Raw genomic sequence first — 15,783 nt, 5'->3', positions numbered from 1 at the left:
CTAACTCCCCTACAGTCATTTTGCCCTACCTAGATAGAGACACTAGAATTTTTCTTACATTTTAGTTTATTAATATAAAAATGATTCATCCTAGGCAGCTGTAAGTAATTCATTCCTGCCTTCCCTTGAACACAAATGAGCTACCTGTTGTTATCTGCATATTTAAATGAGATAGCAGAGGGCTTTCCCATCCTTTGCCAGTTGACTCCCCTCCTGCAACTCTGCTCTGAATCTAATAGACTTGGAAGAAGTGATATTATAAAGTCCGTGGGCAACATCAACATTGATAGTTTAGTGCTAGAAGAAAAGTCATTACTTAAAAATGAAAAATTGTGCCTCTGTTGCACTATTTGTGTATTGATCTTAATGGGCTTTTGTGAATGTAGTGCTTTTGTGTACCATGTGCTATCAGTAGTAATGTGTAACAATTATTCTCACCCTCCAGAATGTCACATTCTAAAATAAACTTATGTTTTAGTATTCATAAAACAGTATAACCAGGGCCAAATAAAGGAGAAAAAATGTTAGGAAAGTGCACACCATGTATTTTAAATTTTTAATGCAATAAATACATAGTTACTACATAATCCATCCTCGGATTCACACCCATTGACCTAAGTGCATACAACACTTTTTAAGGGAGCATGTCCATATTCAATATTTCCCTCTCCTGTAAACACCTCTAGTTATAAAATACTACAAAGCTGTAGCTATTTGTAATTCAGGAGTAAAGCCAGATGTTGCTCAAAAGAGATTAGAACCCAGAAAAGTTACAGGCTAAACTCTTTAACAAAAACCCAAGCACACATTTTCCATGACCACAAACCCTATATAGGTTTGTCCTTCTAGTACGCCTATTTCTCATTTGCAAAAGTGATTTAATATTTTGTAAAATAGTCACAGCCTTCTTACTGGAAGAGCAATAATGAAAAACAGTCAACATGACTGCATTCCAGCCAACTGGATCATTTTTGGCAAGCCAGAGGGATTATAAATGCATGCATAATGTATATAGCCATTGAACTGGCGGAGTGCAACCTGCTCTCTTTTACAATGATGGCTGCTCTGCTTTATGGTATTTTGAACAGACGATGAGCCAGATGATGGTGCCCAACATTACATTATAGTCGTGGGCTTCAACAATCCTCAGCTATTAGCAATTATGGCTGAGCTTGGCATTCCTATAACCAGCGTGATTAAAATATCTTCAGAGAATTATGAACCTCTGCAGTCACACCTGGCAGCAGTTAACCAGCAGCAGGAAGTTCTTCTTCAGCCAGAAGGTATGCAGTCTGCTACACAACTTATTGAGTCCTTCAGTATTACCCACTGTCCTTAAAATACAAGTATAATTTTCTGTCCAAAACATAGTCATACAATTCGTACATTATTAAATCTTTTCAAGACTTTTATTTGCTATTTACTCTGCTTGCACCAGCCAAGTGTTGTAAATTTTGCAAATTAAAATCATACCCTGTGTTTATATCATACCCTGTGTTATATCCCTGTGTAGCCACAGAAAACAGGCTGCAGATCAGAAGACTTGGTTATCCAACTACCTTTCTCTGGAGCATTTGATCTATAAGTTTTACCTAAAGGATGGGCTGGATGAATCACTGTTAATAATCTGTTCTTGCAGAAGTCACGTCACCAGGAGCCCAAGGGAGGTCACAGGCTTCTTGCCCTGTTCTGCTGTTGGCTTATTGTGAGAAGTCATCGGGGTGCTATATGTTCCTAGCCTTAGACTAGCAAGTTGTGAGATGAAGTTCCAATCATGCTGCCATTTAGCCATTTTGAGCCTTGAGGTCTTCATCTAAGAAGATTATCCTAGATGACTTCTGTGGAAGGGGAGCAAAAAGCCCCTTTTTGCTGGGGACTTCTGTGGAAGGGGTGTAAGATTGTGTTACCAGATGCCCAAGTTTTTTCTGCCATATGCTGTTACTTTTATTGTTATTTATTAATAATATCATTTGCACAGTGCTTTGTATCTTAGCCACATCCCAATTTTTATAACACTACATTTTTAAATTGCTGCTCAAAGTTAGAAATAGCTACCCTTGATAATACTAATAGCTCTCACATATTGGGCTCTTGTCTTGGAACTAGGCTCAATGCTAAGGGCATTAAGTACATTGATTCATGTGGTTTTCACAACAAGCCTAGGAAGTATGTTTTATTGTTTCCATTTTACAAAAATGGACTCTCAGTCTAGAGGCAGCTATTAAATTAAAAAGTTGAGGTTCAAACCTAGGCTATTCCTGATTATCTCAGAGGATAGTTATAACATTAAGTGGCTTGTTACTGAAGTGAGAAAATGCTGCATACGCTCCAAACACAGTCTCTCTATAAAAATATTAAGTATATAAAAATAAAATAATAAAAAATAGACTTTATAATAGAATAATGAGATCTTAGTAGTAGAAACTACTATTTAATTATAGATGTAGTAAGCATAAATATTTCAGGCAAATTTTTAAGCATAATTTTATGAAAATCTGTCATTATTTTACAGTAAAAGTACAAATACCCAGAGAAGCATCTTGCTATTTAATGTGACCAAAAGGTAACTGAAACATACAACATTGATCCACTCTGTTTTTAGCAATATAAGAAGGAGAACCAGATAAATTGCATTTGTAATCAGTTATGTAGCAGACACTAAGGTGATTAAAATAGTGATTTGGCAGAAAAACTGGTCCTATGTAGATTGTCCTCTAAGAGTGATGGAAATCTTGAACACATTTAGCTCGCAAAATGTGTGACCTAGTCATAATCTTTCTGGGCCTCAACTATAAAATGAAGGCATGAGATAAGCTCATATTTAATATGAATCTCAGAAGTAAAGTTCTCTGATTTAATAATTGTATACTCCAACTTCAAAAATTCATCAAAATTACATTCCTTTATTTACATTTTCTGGTACTGTACAGATATCTTGCATGTCCATCACCATGTCCACTTAAAGTGGGAAAACATTTAACACTCTTATTTTATAATATAAACATGTTGCTATTATTAGATCTAGAAGCAGAAAAATTGAAGAAAGAAAATGCCATAAAAGAGCTTAAAACTTTCTGGAAGTACTTGGAACCAATCCTGAATAATGAGAAACCTGAAACAAATCTCTTTGATGTTGCTAGACTTGAATACATGGTCAAAGCAGCTGATTTTCCTTCTGACTGGTCAGATGGCGAGATAATGGTTAGTACACACATTACTGAGAATGCATGGTTTTAATATGTGACACAATGGTTCTATTTGCTCCATTTATTCATGACATAGATAGTTACTGAGCGCTGATTATAAGGCATTGAGCTAGGTTCTTTTATCATCAGGATAATGATAATATTGAATGCTCAATGATGGTTATAGTCTGATTCATTAGCTTTTAGTGTGTGAATTAACAGCAAATAATAAGATGTAGTAATGATGATCAAAAGGATGGTGATTCTTTTATTTGGTGACACATGGCTTTGTTTTATAACTCAACAATGTTCTAGGCAGTAATTAGAATTTTCATATATATTAATTTTAAAATAGTAAATTTTATAGTTTGTTGAATTATGTGTCTGACTTTTTATGTTTCAGTTCCATACATTGCTTTTCTAAACCCTTGCTTTTATTCCCCCCAATTTTTTTTTTTTTTTTTTTTTTTTTTTTTTTTTTTTGAGACAGAGTCTTGCGCTGTCACCCAGGCTGGAGTGCAGTGGTGTGATATCACTGCAACCTCTGCTTCCTGGGTTCAAGTGATTCTCCTGCCTCAGCCTCCCATGTAGCTGGGACTACAGGCATATGCCACCATGCCCAGCTAATGTTTGTATTTTTAGTAGAGACAGGGTTTCACCATGTTGGCCAAGCTGGCCTCAAACTCCTGACCTCAGGTGATCCTCCTGCCTCGGCGTCCCAAAGTGCTAGGATTACAGGTGTGAGCCACTGTGCCTGGCCCCAAAATCTTACTTTTAATATATTTGGCCTAGAAGGTCTATCCTAATAGGATGACTTGATCTTGGCCCTGTAGTTATCAGGCATTTCCCAAGAGTGGGGTTTCCTGGCCCCTGCTATTGAGGAGCTTGCAGAGAGGCAAGACTAAAACTGTGAAACAGAGAAGCAGTGGTCAAGGACCCACATATCTAGGGGCTCGGTTATGTGAAACAAACTCTTAAGTTTCCTACTAATTCAGACAAAGAAAAAATGGAATGATTGGAAATGTAGTGAATGACAGATGCATGACGGCTTTTTAACAAAACGGAAGGTCAAGTGACTACTTACGGAAGATGTTGTGGAAAGTATTCAGGCATCCCTCTGTTACAGAAAATGTCTCAGGTCTCTTTCTAGTTGACCCCTTATCCCAACTAACAGGGGCCTGGGAGTGTTGAATACTCTGCAGGACGATATATTTCAGCATTAATGGAGCTGAAATGAAAGCGAAGTCCTAGGGAAAGACAATATCAAGTGAGTGCTCTGAAAAAGGCTGGGCAAAGTGGAGTGTGGCGGATGGATGGGTATCTGCATAATAACTGTGGGTAGCTGAAAAGAAAAAAAAACACACAAAAGCCAACTGTCTGAAAGAAGAGTGAGATCAAAGCCTGGAACTGTTTCTACAGCCGAGGGTAGGCTATGGGGCATGGACACTTCGGACTCTGAGTGTCCCTGGTTCTATTACCTTGAGATGGATATGCACTTAAAGAAGTAAGTGATAATGCTGAGGAGAGTGGCTAGACTTGAACCCTGAAGGATGGACAGGACTTGAATAAGTAGTAATGGAGAGATCCATTTGAGTTATAAAGACTCTTAACACAAGGCATTAGATGGCACTATGTAGAAACACCACACTTAAGTCTGATATCCTGATGACTCTCAGCCTTGTTCTCTGCATGGAAAATGAAGCTGAATGTAGAAAAGCTGTGATAAAAAGCAGAGTTAGTTCTGGGAAAGACTGGAGACTCCAAACTCCCTTTGTCTTTGCCCCTCCCCACCCCTTCATCTAGATAGGTTCAGCTTTCCTGTCTTCCACTCTCCTGCCTCCTAAACCTGAGCTCACAGAAGGACCCACTGTCCTGTCCTTTACTATTTCGTGTTGCCTTGGGTTAATATGTTTCCCTATCCTGGAGATATTGGCATTCCAAGTAACATATGAACATTCCATCCTATTTTCTTGAAATTCTAGATTATACTCAAAATGTGACATATATTGGGGGAAGAGGCTATTTCTTTGGGATCCTGAAATCCCACCTCAAATCCAGCTTCTTACTCTGTCTTCCACAGACCAGTTGTTCTCCCAAGCATGTAAAATCTCTGGTTAATAAAACTCACATCCACAAAGTTAAATTTTGAAGAAACACCGCTCCTCTCATTTGGGCCAAGTCCTGGCTACATACCCTATAAAGAACTTGTGTACATTTTTGGTTCAACAGGGTATGGGAGATCCCAGCCTTATAATTCCTGAACCATAATTCATTCAGAGGAGAATGCTTCTAAGTCAGTCTCAAACCGAGTACCTTTTGCTCCATCTCTAGCTAGGGCTCCCTACTGTGTGTCTTCTTTACTTTCCAGGCACAGGCTGAATAAAGCTGAAATGCATTAGTCTAAAATTGTGTATGTTCCATTGCATCACCAGAACATAGCCATGAACACTATGGTATACAATGGCAACTTCAAAGGACCGAGCAACATTTCTAGCACTCTGCTTCCCACTGCAGTGTCCACAATTTCCTATTCATTAGATTTCAATCACTTCCTTTCAAAGAAAGTGGTAGTGGCTATATTTTACTTTAAAAATACAGAATGGAAGAGTTTAAATGGAAACTAAAGTTCAGAAAAATTATTTTATGTGGAAAAATATTACCATTCTAGTTATGGTGGAACATTCCTGACTTCAGAAGTGGAACATTAATGTAAAGGGTCTCTAGTTGGGCCAGGAAGGTAACTGTCAACAATGAAAACATTCAGGTCTCTACAGAGCCAATTAGGGCTGTGTTGCCCAGCTTCCCAGACTGATCTATTAGTAAATTTGCAGGTATTTACTGAATATCATCTTATACCAGGGCTGTGGTCTGGGTCCAACTGTAGTAACCTTTTAAAGCCCATGCATGCCTCTCTAAGATACGGTTTGTGAGTGAAGCACTCAGCATTGAGGATGATGGGGAGGGAAAGTCTTGAAAATGGTTCAGTCATTAAGTTGGATTCTAGAAGAAAAAGTCATTGAATTTTATAGGTAAGATCAAAGTTCATTTTAAACAAGATCATTTAATAAGAATAAAAATGATAAATCTACCCCTAGTAGAAGCAGATCAAATGCATAGTGTCACCTTTAAGCTATATCTGTAAACTGATAATGTCTTCATATCCAGGATAGGATCCATCCAAGGAGCCCTCTTCCCCTTTTATTGGAGGAAAGCATTTGCAACCTTTCCAAACTTTGGCTGCAAACAAGCAGGCTATATTTCTGTTGAACCAAGGTAACAAAAGCTTTACATCAAATAAATGCCCTTCAAGGCATGATAACTGTCCCTGGAAGACATCGGCAACATTTCAAGTTAAGACCCTGGTTGCTGAAATAATGTGTTGTCCTTAGCATATGATTTGCTGTTGGATTTTAAAATCTATTATCTAGATTAAGCTAAGGGATCACTGGGCAAAAGTTTTACTCTATTTCCTAGAAATAAAAACAAAAACAAAAACATATTTCTATGCCAGAATTTGGGCAAGCAATACCAGATTGAAGCTTGACTGCAGAAGCCTCAGCCTTAGTGGGAATGGGAAGTCAGCAAGCAACCAGGTGCACCATAGTGATTGGCAGAGCTGTGCATGTCACTGGACTTCTGCATACAAGGAACCATCTCATACCACCTTACTTCTTGAACTCAGACATAGGATGAGCCTATTTTTCCTTCTTTGCTTCCAGTCAGACAGACCCAGCCATCACATTGCTTTCCTACTTCTGGAAACAAAAGCCCAAGTAATAGAGGTATCTGAGCTACAGTTTGCTTGCCAGCTCATAAAACTTGTGGGTATTATAGAAACAATAGTCTATCAGGATTTCTTAGTGTTTTGCCATAGAGATAGAACAGGTGAAAGGAAAGAGGTGGAGGTTGGAGGAAAAGGAGAAATACTGATTGCCCAAATACTTGTGTAGATGCAACGTATTGGGTAGATGATCCACAAAGCAGAGTCAGTGTTTCCATTGTGCTCCTTGCATAGCCAGGTAAGAAATCATCTATAGCTTGTCACTGGCTGAGGATATTAAAGTTACCTAATGTGTTTTAGGAATTGAGATACTAAGAATATAGGCCACACTGCTGAAACTCATGACTCAGTTGTATTTCTTTTAGTTGAAGCATTAATTAGGCTCTTAAAACATTAGGCAGCCATATGACCCTCCAAAGGAAACAGTCCACATTGTGGTAAACAAAGAAGGACAAGAAAGGTTCAGGAATATAAATGGGGTCACCATGGCTGGGATTCAATGGTTTGGGGATTTAGGGGTTTGCTTTCCTGTATAAAGTTGATCGGCATAGCTGTTAAGAGAGATATAAACCATATATCTGATTCCAACAGTATAAAACTAGTAACCAATTGCCATTAAATCTCTCACTTGTAGCTGAAATCGGGCACTGATATCTTTGAAAATATTGCCTGTCTGATGTATGACGTCCTGGATTGGAAAAGACAGCACCAGCACTATTTGGAAAGTATGCAGCTTATTAATGTTCCACAAGTGGTTAATGAGAAACCTGTATTAGAAGCCATGCCAACTTTGGAGGTAGGCATGGGCTCAATGTCTTTAGTGGGATGAATGATTCACTGCACAACTTTATTTTCATATTTATAAGGCATATGAAGAAAAAGTTATAAAATACTTACATTAAGGTCATACTGCCTACTGCCATAAAAGATAGCTACATGGTGGGGGCTTTATGGAGCTCCTCAACTACCAGACATTTACAGAGGCAGGGTTGGAACCCTCTTGTCAGCACTCAGTACAATGAATAACATCTATGACAGAAAGGATATTGATAAAGTAATTACAATATTTGTTTAGCACCTGGCTGTGTGCTAGCGCTTTGCAAGATGCTGATAATACAATAATGAAAACTCATTCCCTGTCCTCCTCATTGAGGTTAACTTTGGCAGTCAAGTCAACAATTATTTCAACATAGCATGATGAATGCTGAGAGCAGTCATCTCAGCTTGCGGTAGAAGAAATAAACCTGGTCACCTGATCTGGAGGGGAGCAGAGCAAAGAGAGGGAAGTCAGGAAAATTGAACCAGGATTATCGATGTGGGGAAAGATGAGTATGAAGTGCCTAATGGAAAGCGTGATAGGGGAAAGGGACAGAATGATATTCTCAAGAAAGGGGCAAAGATGTACAAAGATATGGAGGTCAAAGAAAAGCAGTACTATGGTACAAGCCAGGAGTACAGGGTAGTTCAGTGATCCCAGGCTGCATGTGCAAAGTGAAGAACAACAGAAACCAAACCTGGAGAGGCAGGAGCCAGGTCATGAATCTCCTTTGGTGCTAACTTGAGAGTCTGGTTTATATCATGTAGGCAATGGAGAACTGCTGAAGGATTGGGAGAGGGAAAATGGGATGACTCTGAGTCACCCAGGGGCCAAAAAAAAAAAAAACCTGTTTGATGCTCAGTGCCCCATCACCCCATCACTTTCTTCACAATTGCTCAGTGGGTTCTGGTGGGAAAAACTAAATAATGTCTATACCATTACCTTCTTTCCTTCATCAGGCAAAACTCTGTTCCTTTGGTTCTAATATTAGCAGATGATTTTGTGGTGTGAACATAATTATACAACCTCAGAATCCTGTTGGATCTCATCATACCAGCATTTGGTGAGGGCATCTCTCAGCTGGGTATCTCAGTTGTTTCTTTTTAATTATCCTTTTTCTAGGCTCCACAACCTGCTGTACCAACTCCTGGAAAGAAGAAAACACAGTATGAAGAACCACAAGCTCCACCACCAGGCATGTATGAAATCGGCTGCTGAAGGATCAACACTACGAGCTGGCACTTTCAGAGATAATGACTGCCCTCCATATTACTTTCAGCCTCCCTTCACCTACAGCTCCTGCATTTATTAGTGCATAGTCATAGTTTGAAATTATGAATGAAATGTTGATGGAAATAATGGAGAACACATCTTAACTGGGCAATGGTTTTTTCTATATTTTACAGTGACTTCAGTCATCACAACTGAAGTAGACATGAGATACTACAATGATTTGCTGAATCCAATTCCAGAGGAATTCATTTCTGTGCCCCTGATACTGCATTGTATGCTAGAACAGGTGGGGATACTCTGAGGCATTTTATCAGGTTGTATACTTGAGTAAATTATTTCATCTTTCCCGGCTTCTGTTTTTTTTTACACTATTTTAAAATTATAATACCTAAATGCATTCACCTTTATAAAGATTAGAATATTTCAGATGAAACTAAAGTCTGCTTAAATCCTCAGCTTCAATTCTCTTTTCTTTTGCTATTCTTTGGAGCCATTTATGTAACATTCCCTGAAGTTTTGATAGAACATATCCTCAGTACTCTGGGTCTGGTGTCATTTTAATGGAAGAGGAAGAGGAAGAGGACATGGACAAGTGGGTGGGGTGGTTAATAGTCGTTATCTTTAAAATTTCTTTCATGCTTGTAGATTTAACTAGATTTTTTTATTTCTGAGGCCAATTTTTGTCGTCAGCTTTTTTCTTAATGAATATGTCTTAATAAATACTTTACTGGAGTTTTAAATATGATACAATGTGCTTTACACTATTCACTTAAATATGTTCTAAAATTTCCTCTGTATCTGGTTATGTACCTTTCCTCATGACTGATGTTATTTATTTGTACCTCCCTTTTCTTGATCATGGTTGTTAAGGGCATAGCTATTGTATTGGTCTTTTCAAAGAACCAGGATTTTGTTTCATTGATCAACATCTTTTTACTTTTTATTTTATTAATCTCTTCATTAATTTCATCTATTTATTTATATATTTTTTATTTATTTAATTATTTTAAGACAAGGTCTCTCTCTATCCCCTAGGCTGGAGTGCAGTAGCACAATCACAGTTCACAATCTCAAACTCATGGGCTCAGTGTTCCTCCCACTTCAGCCTCCTGAGTATCTAGAACAACAGGCATGCACCACCATGCCCAGCACATTTAAAATAATTTTTTTGGTAGAGACAAGGCCTTGCTATGTTGCCCAGTATGGTCTTTAATTTGTGGCCTCAAGCCAACCTCCCACCTAAGCCTCCCAAAGCATTGGGATTACAATCATGAACCACCGTGTCCGGCTCATCTCTGTCATTTCCATCTTTCTACTTTCTTTGGATTTATTTTGTATTTCATTTTAATTCAAAGCCTACTTCATTTATTTTTAGTCTTTTTGCTTTATTTAAGGCTACACATTTCTTTTCGAGTGTTTCTTTGTCTGCATCCTGATGCTTTCAGTGTATTCAATTCTAAATCTTTTAATTTATTTACATGTTTAACCCATGAATTATTTTGATTTCCATTATTTACTGATTATTTCTAATTTTTTTTTTACATTATGATCAGTAGGCATGTTCTGCAAGTTAGCAAGTTAAAATTTCCTGAGGCTTCCTGTGTGACCTCATGTAACATGGTCATCGTGAATGTTCTATGTGTATCTGAAAGAGTTTGTTATTCATATTAGTAGCACATACGTAGCACTTATAGGCACCAGGAACTGTTCTAAATACTTTCAATATGTTAACTCATGTAATCCTCAGAACAATCCTATGAAGCAAGAACTGTTTTTATCCCCCATTGTATTAGTCCATTTTCACACTGCTATAAAGATACTACCCCAGACTGGGTAATGTGTAAACAAAGGAGGTTTAATTGACTCACAGTTCTGCATGGCTGGAGACACCTCAGGAACCTTACAGTCATAGTGGAAGGCAAAGCAGGCACCTTCTTCACAAGGCAGCAGGAAAAAACTACCACTTTTTTTTTTTTTTTTTTTTTTTTTTTTTTTTTTTTTTTTTTTTTTTTTGAGATGGAGTCTGGCTCTGTCGCCCAGGCTGGAGTGCAGTGGCGCGATCTCGGCTCACTGCAAGCTCCGCCTCCCGGACTCCCGCCATTCTCCTGCCTCACCCTCCCGGATAGCTGGGACTACAGGCGCCGCCACCGCGCCCGACTAGTTTTTTTGTATTTTCTAGTAGAGACGGGGTTTCACTGTGTTAGCCAGGATGGTCTCGATCTCCTGACCTCGTGATCCGCCGTCCTGGCCTCCCAAAGTGCTGGAAAACTACCACTTTTAAAACCATCAGGTCTCATGAGAATTTCATCATTATCATAAGAACAGCAGGGGGGAAACCACCCCCATGCTCCAATCACCTCCCTCCCTCGACACGTGGGGATTACGATTCGAGATGAGGTTTAGGTGAAGACACGGAGCCAAACCATATCACCCATCTTACAGATAAGGAAACTGAGGCACAAAACGTTTTTCGTTCAAATGCTAAGTAGCAGAAATGACTTAAAACCTAGTGAATCTGCACAGAAAAGTATTTGGATGGGATTTCTGCATTGTCGTCTTCCTTTTAATGTTGCTGCCAAGAAGTCCGATGTCAATCTGATACCTTTTTCTTTGCAGGTAATCTTTATTTTTCTTTCTAGCAGTTGTTAGGGTTTTCTCTTTATAATTGATAACACAAGACTATGTCGAGGTATGATTTTATCAAACTTGTCATTATGGTGTAAGGGAATTATAATCTGATTTCCAGTCACATTCTGTGTGCAATAAAAATTCCTTACACTGTCCCATAAAAGTCCTAAAAATAGAGTTCTGAGATGTACCTGTCATCTCACCTCCTGCCCGCCACCACACACACACACACACACACACACACACACACACACACACACAATTTGTCATCTACATAGGCCTCTGGTTTTTCCTCAGATATGTTACTTAATTCCACCTTAACCTTTTACTCTAACTTCTCTACCTAGAAAGCTTTCTGTCTTTCTGGAGAGTCTCCAGTGGAAGTGTCATTCCTTAGAGAGGCCTTCTCTGACCACCTGATCTAAAGAACCCTCTCCCCTACACAACACACAGCACTCTCCACCACATCGCCTTGTTTTATTTTCTTATCAACAGCTTTTCTTTTTGCAATATATTGATCAGCTATTTTTTCTTACCTTCACCATCCTCCTACTAGAATATAAACTCCACACAAGCAGTAACAATGTAGTCTTGTTCATTGCTGTGTGCTCGGCACACAATAACCATACCTAACCCATAGTAGACACTAAATACATGTTTGTTAAATTGAGAAGATTCTGAGAAAGTCTTCTATCTTCAAGTACCATTTTTACTATCAATTTACCTTAATTATTACTGAATGGATGTTGGAGCTTCAGGGTTTTCCTCTTTGTCTTTTTAAGTTTTCTTTCAATTTTATGCCTTTGGGAATTCTAGCTTACCTTCCTACTAATGGTTTCTTCAGGGAGTCTAATCTGCTATTGAAGTTTTGTTTTGGCAGTAATGTTTTTAATTTGTAAATTCTCTAATTTTTTTTTACAATTGCCTATTGTTTTAGTTCATGGATGTGACACATTTTTTTCCTGTTAATATGTAAAAGGTTTATTTTGAAGTCCTTTTCAGACTCTATCATCTCTATTACCTCCCATATACATTTTTCTGGTTTTTGACTGCCTTAGTTTTCTAATCAATTAGATAGCTACACTAATATTTGCCTATAATTGCTCCATGAAGTTTTTAGAATACCAATAGTTTTATTATATCAATAAATGCATAAAAGTACAAAAGCCCTATAGAGCTTGCAGTATCATTATTTTATTTATCTTAGCCTTTCTTGTTTTATTCTACTAAACTTAAAGCAACATTTATTAACCATCTACTATGTTCCAGGTACCAAAAGAGACAGTTAATGAGCTCAGTGCCTCACAAATAGAAGTCACTCAGTAGATCCATGTTGAATGAACTAAGGCTTAATAATAATAAAGGGATGAAAAAACTGAAATATATGAATGATGGGATGACATTTTACAGGATGGGATGTTAGAATTGAACATTTCAGAGAAAAAACAGTTTTGAGTCATCTTTTATGATTGAAGTGGGTCCAAGAAATGATCAGAGGATAGAAAGTGGGAACAGTGAGTGACTCTTCTGACAGTAGGGTGTTTCTAGGTAAAGAATAGGATGCAATTTTGTTGTTCTAGAGCAGTAGTTCTCAACAGGAGGTGATTTTGTTCCCAGAGGACATTTGGCTATGTCTGGAGATATTTTTGGTTGTCACATCTGGAAGGGTGCTACTTGCATAAAATGGGTAGACACCAGGGACATTGCTAAACATCCTGTAGTGCACAGGACAGCCCCTACAACAAGTAATTATCTAGGCCAAAATGTCATTAATGCCAAGGCTGAGGAAACTTGTAGAGGGATATGAAATCATAAGAGGATGATTATAGGATATAGAGTAAAGGGAAAAGCTGTAAATTAGGTGCCTAACTTGATAATGTTTCAAACTCTTTTACTTGTTTACCATGTAAAATTGAACAAGGCGCTTAATCTTTCTGGACCTCACTTTCCCCACATAAAGGAGACACTATTCCATTTGCTGATCTCATAATCTAATAACTTTTCTATTTTTGAAGAAAGAATGAGGATCTGGCCTGAACCCCAGTTTCTCCCACTCAATATCCTTGAGCTTTGGCCAATCACCCTAGTTTTCTCCTCTGTACAATGGAAAATAATATCTGCCCCCACAAGATTGCTATGAGGTTTAAATGATCATATGCAAAGATGTGTTACATAGTACCTTGTGGTAGACACTCAGTAAATATTGAATGAATCCAAAGTTGTATGAGCACTCTTCCCACTGCTTTAACATAAAGAGTAAATATTAAGAAAAAGTGTGTTGTTATTCTATTTGAATAGAATCTTCATGAAATATTTTCATCAAAAGTTTATTGTTTACCATTTTTATGTTATCTATTTTAATACAAATATTAAATTTGTACCTACCTTAATGCATGGATTGCAAACACTTTTCCTTTTATTTGGTGGTCACTGATAGTTTCCCGCCATTTTGTGTCAGCAGTGGTACTTGGGTCGTAGAAATGGACTGGTTCTTACTAAGCAATGGGAATGAAGCAATGAGCAGCGAGTATCACTAAAGAGCGGACCCTTATACCAATTCCTTTCATTGTTGATTTCAACAGGTTGTGGCAACTGAAGAAGATCTTGTCCCACCCAGTCTGCGGGAGCCATCCCCCAGAGCAGACGGGCTAGACCACAGAATCGCAGCTCACATTGTGTCCCTTCTGCCCTCACTCTGTCTCTCAGAGAGGGAGAAAAAGGTCAGATAGTCTGAGATAGCAGAGTCTTCATGCTTTGGAAAAGCGTAGATTCTCTCTTTAAATCAATATTATTTCAATTTGCGTAGAATCTTCAGGAAATATTTTTATCTGAAGAAGAAAATGAAAGCAAAGCAGTGCCCAAAGGCCCCCTCCTACTGAACTATCATGATGCACACGCCCACAAGAAGTACACACTGAAGGTAATGATAATCAGTTTAGCCAAAGAAAACCGATGTGGGAAAGTGTGTGTGTAACTATTCGTTGAAAGAAGCTAATTAGATAACTTCATCAACACTAATTAAAATGTAATGTACAAAATAGATACTTGCGTACAAAGTAGGACCTGGAAAATGAACCTAGATACAGGGAAAAATGATGTCAGCCTAGGAAATTTGTCTGATTATTGAGGTTTAATTAACAATTCAATTAATTGTTACCACCACTAAATGTTCATTAAAACCTTATAATTATTTGCTTTAAATATCTGCTGCTATGAAAAACTAGTAGAAGCCAGAAAAGGATCTCAAAAGAGAGAGATGAATATATATGAGACTTTGGCAGTTTGTCACTGTGAATGAAGAATCAGTCCTTTTTGTGCACCAGGAACTCCTGGCAACATAGGAACTAGCTTTTTGACCTTCAGCAAAATCCCAAAAGTTTGTCTTTCCCAATTACCATTGATTGCCTCTGTTCCCAAATAATGAGAGTGAAGGTATCATGTTTAGCCTTTTCCATATGCATAAGGCACTTGACAGCTTACTTTAATGTCTTCTGTCATGTTGCTCTTTTTCATCAGGACCAAAAGAATTTTGATCCAGTTCAAATTGAGCAGGAGATGCAGTCCAAGTTGCCACTGTGGGAATTCCTTCAATTCCCTCTACCCCCACCATGGAACAACACTAAACGTCTAGCTATGATTCATGAGCTTATGCACTTTTGTACGAGTGGTAAGTCCATTGTTTTGTCTTAGCTTCGACTCAGTTTAATTAATGGGCATATATGCCCCTTAAAATTACACCCTTATTTACAAAAAGTATTTTCATTATTGAAAGACCTTTCAGAGGCTAAGGTGGGTATTTTGATTGACTACAACTGTCTTGTTTGAATAATGTCATTAGCAGTGTCGTCATAGCTATAATGCATAACACTCTTCAATTTGATACACTGGGTTTTTTTTTCCCCACTGTGTTTTCTTAGCCACAATAATTCCTTTTTTTCCTCGTTTTCCCCCATCTCTGTCCCAAATACTCCCATTGACATCATTGGAGATAATGTGGTAATCCCATCCTACTTACAGAGAAGTAAAGGGGCGTGTGTGCGTGCATACGCGTGCACACATGCATGCACACACGCATGCACGCATATAATTTCCAAGACAATGCTGCCCTTCTGTCTTTTGCCTGACCACTGCACTCTTTT

General features: G+C 38.2%; 1 protein-coding gene across 5 annotated transcripts in view; it reads left to right on the top strand.

Annotated features, from left to right (window-relative positions):
* Positions 1-15,783, top strand: part of SPAG17 (sperm associated antigen 17) — a 234,437-nt gene that overhangs the window by 84,867 nt on the left and 133,787 nt on the right. For all 5 annotated transcript variants that reach the window (XM_050748555.1, XM_050748550.1, XM_050748562.1 and 2 more), the window contains exons 6-13: positions 1,089-1,283; positions 3,020-3,201; positions 7,601-7,762; positions 8,906-8,978; positions 9,190-9,302; positions 14,227-14,364; positions 14,451-14,564; positions 15,161-15,311. In XM_050748555.1, coding sequence (XP_050604512.1) covers positions 1,089-1,283; positions 3,020-3,201; positions 7,601-7,762; positions 8,906-8,978; positions 9,190-9,302; positions 14,227-14,364; positions 14,451-14,564; positions 15,161-15,311 — 1,128 coding nt within the window. The remainder of the gene's footprint in view (positions 1-1,088; positions 1,284-3,019; positions 3,202-7,600; positions 7,763-8,905; positions 8,979-9,189; positions 9,303-14,226; positions 14,365-14,450; positions 14,565-15,160; positions 15,312-15,783) is intronic.

This window comes from Macaca thibetana, chromosome 1 (genome assembly GCF_024542745.1).
Source record: "Macaca thibetana thibetana isolate TM-01 chromosome 1, ASM2454274v1, whole genome shotgun sequence".
Taxonomy (NCBI): domain Eukaryota; kingdom Metazoa; phylum Chordata; class Mammalia; order Primates; family Cercopithecidae; genus Macaca; species Macaca thibetana.
The sequence above is the reverse complement of the archived record's forward strand: the minus strand, read 5'-3'. Positions and strand labels throughout refer to the sequence as shown.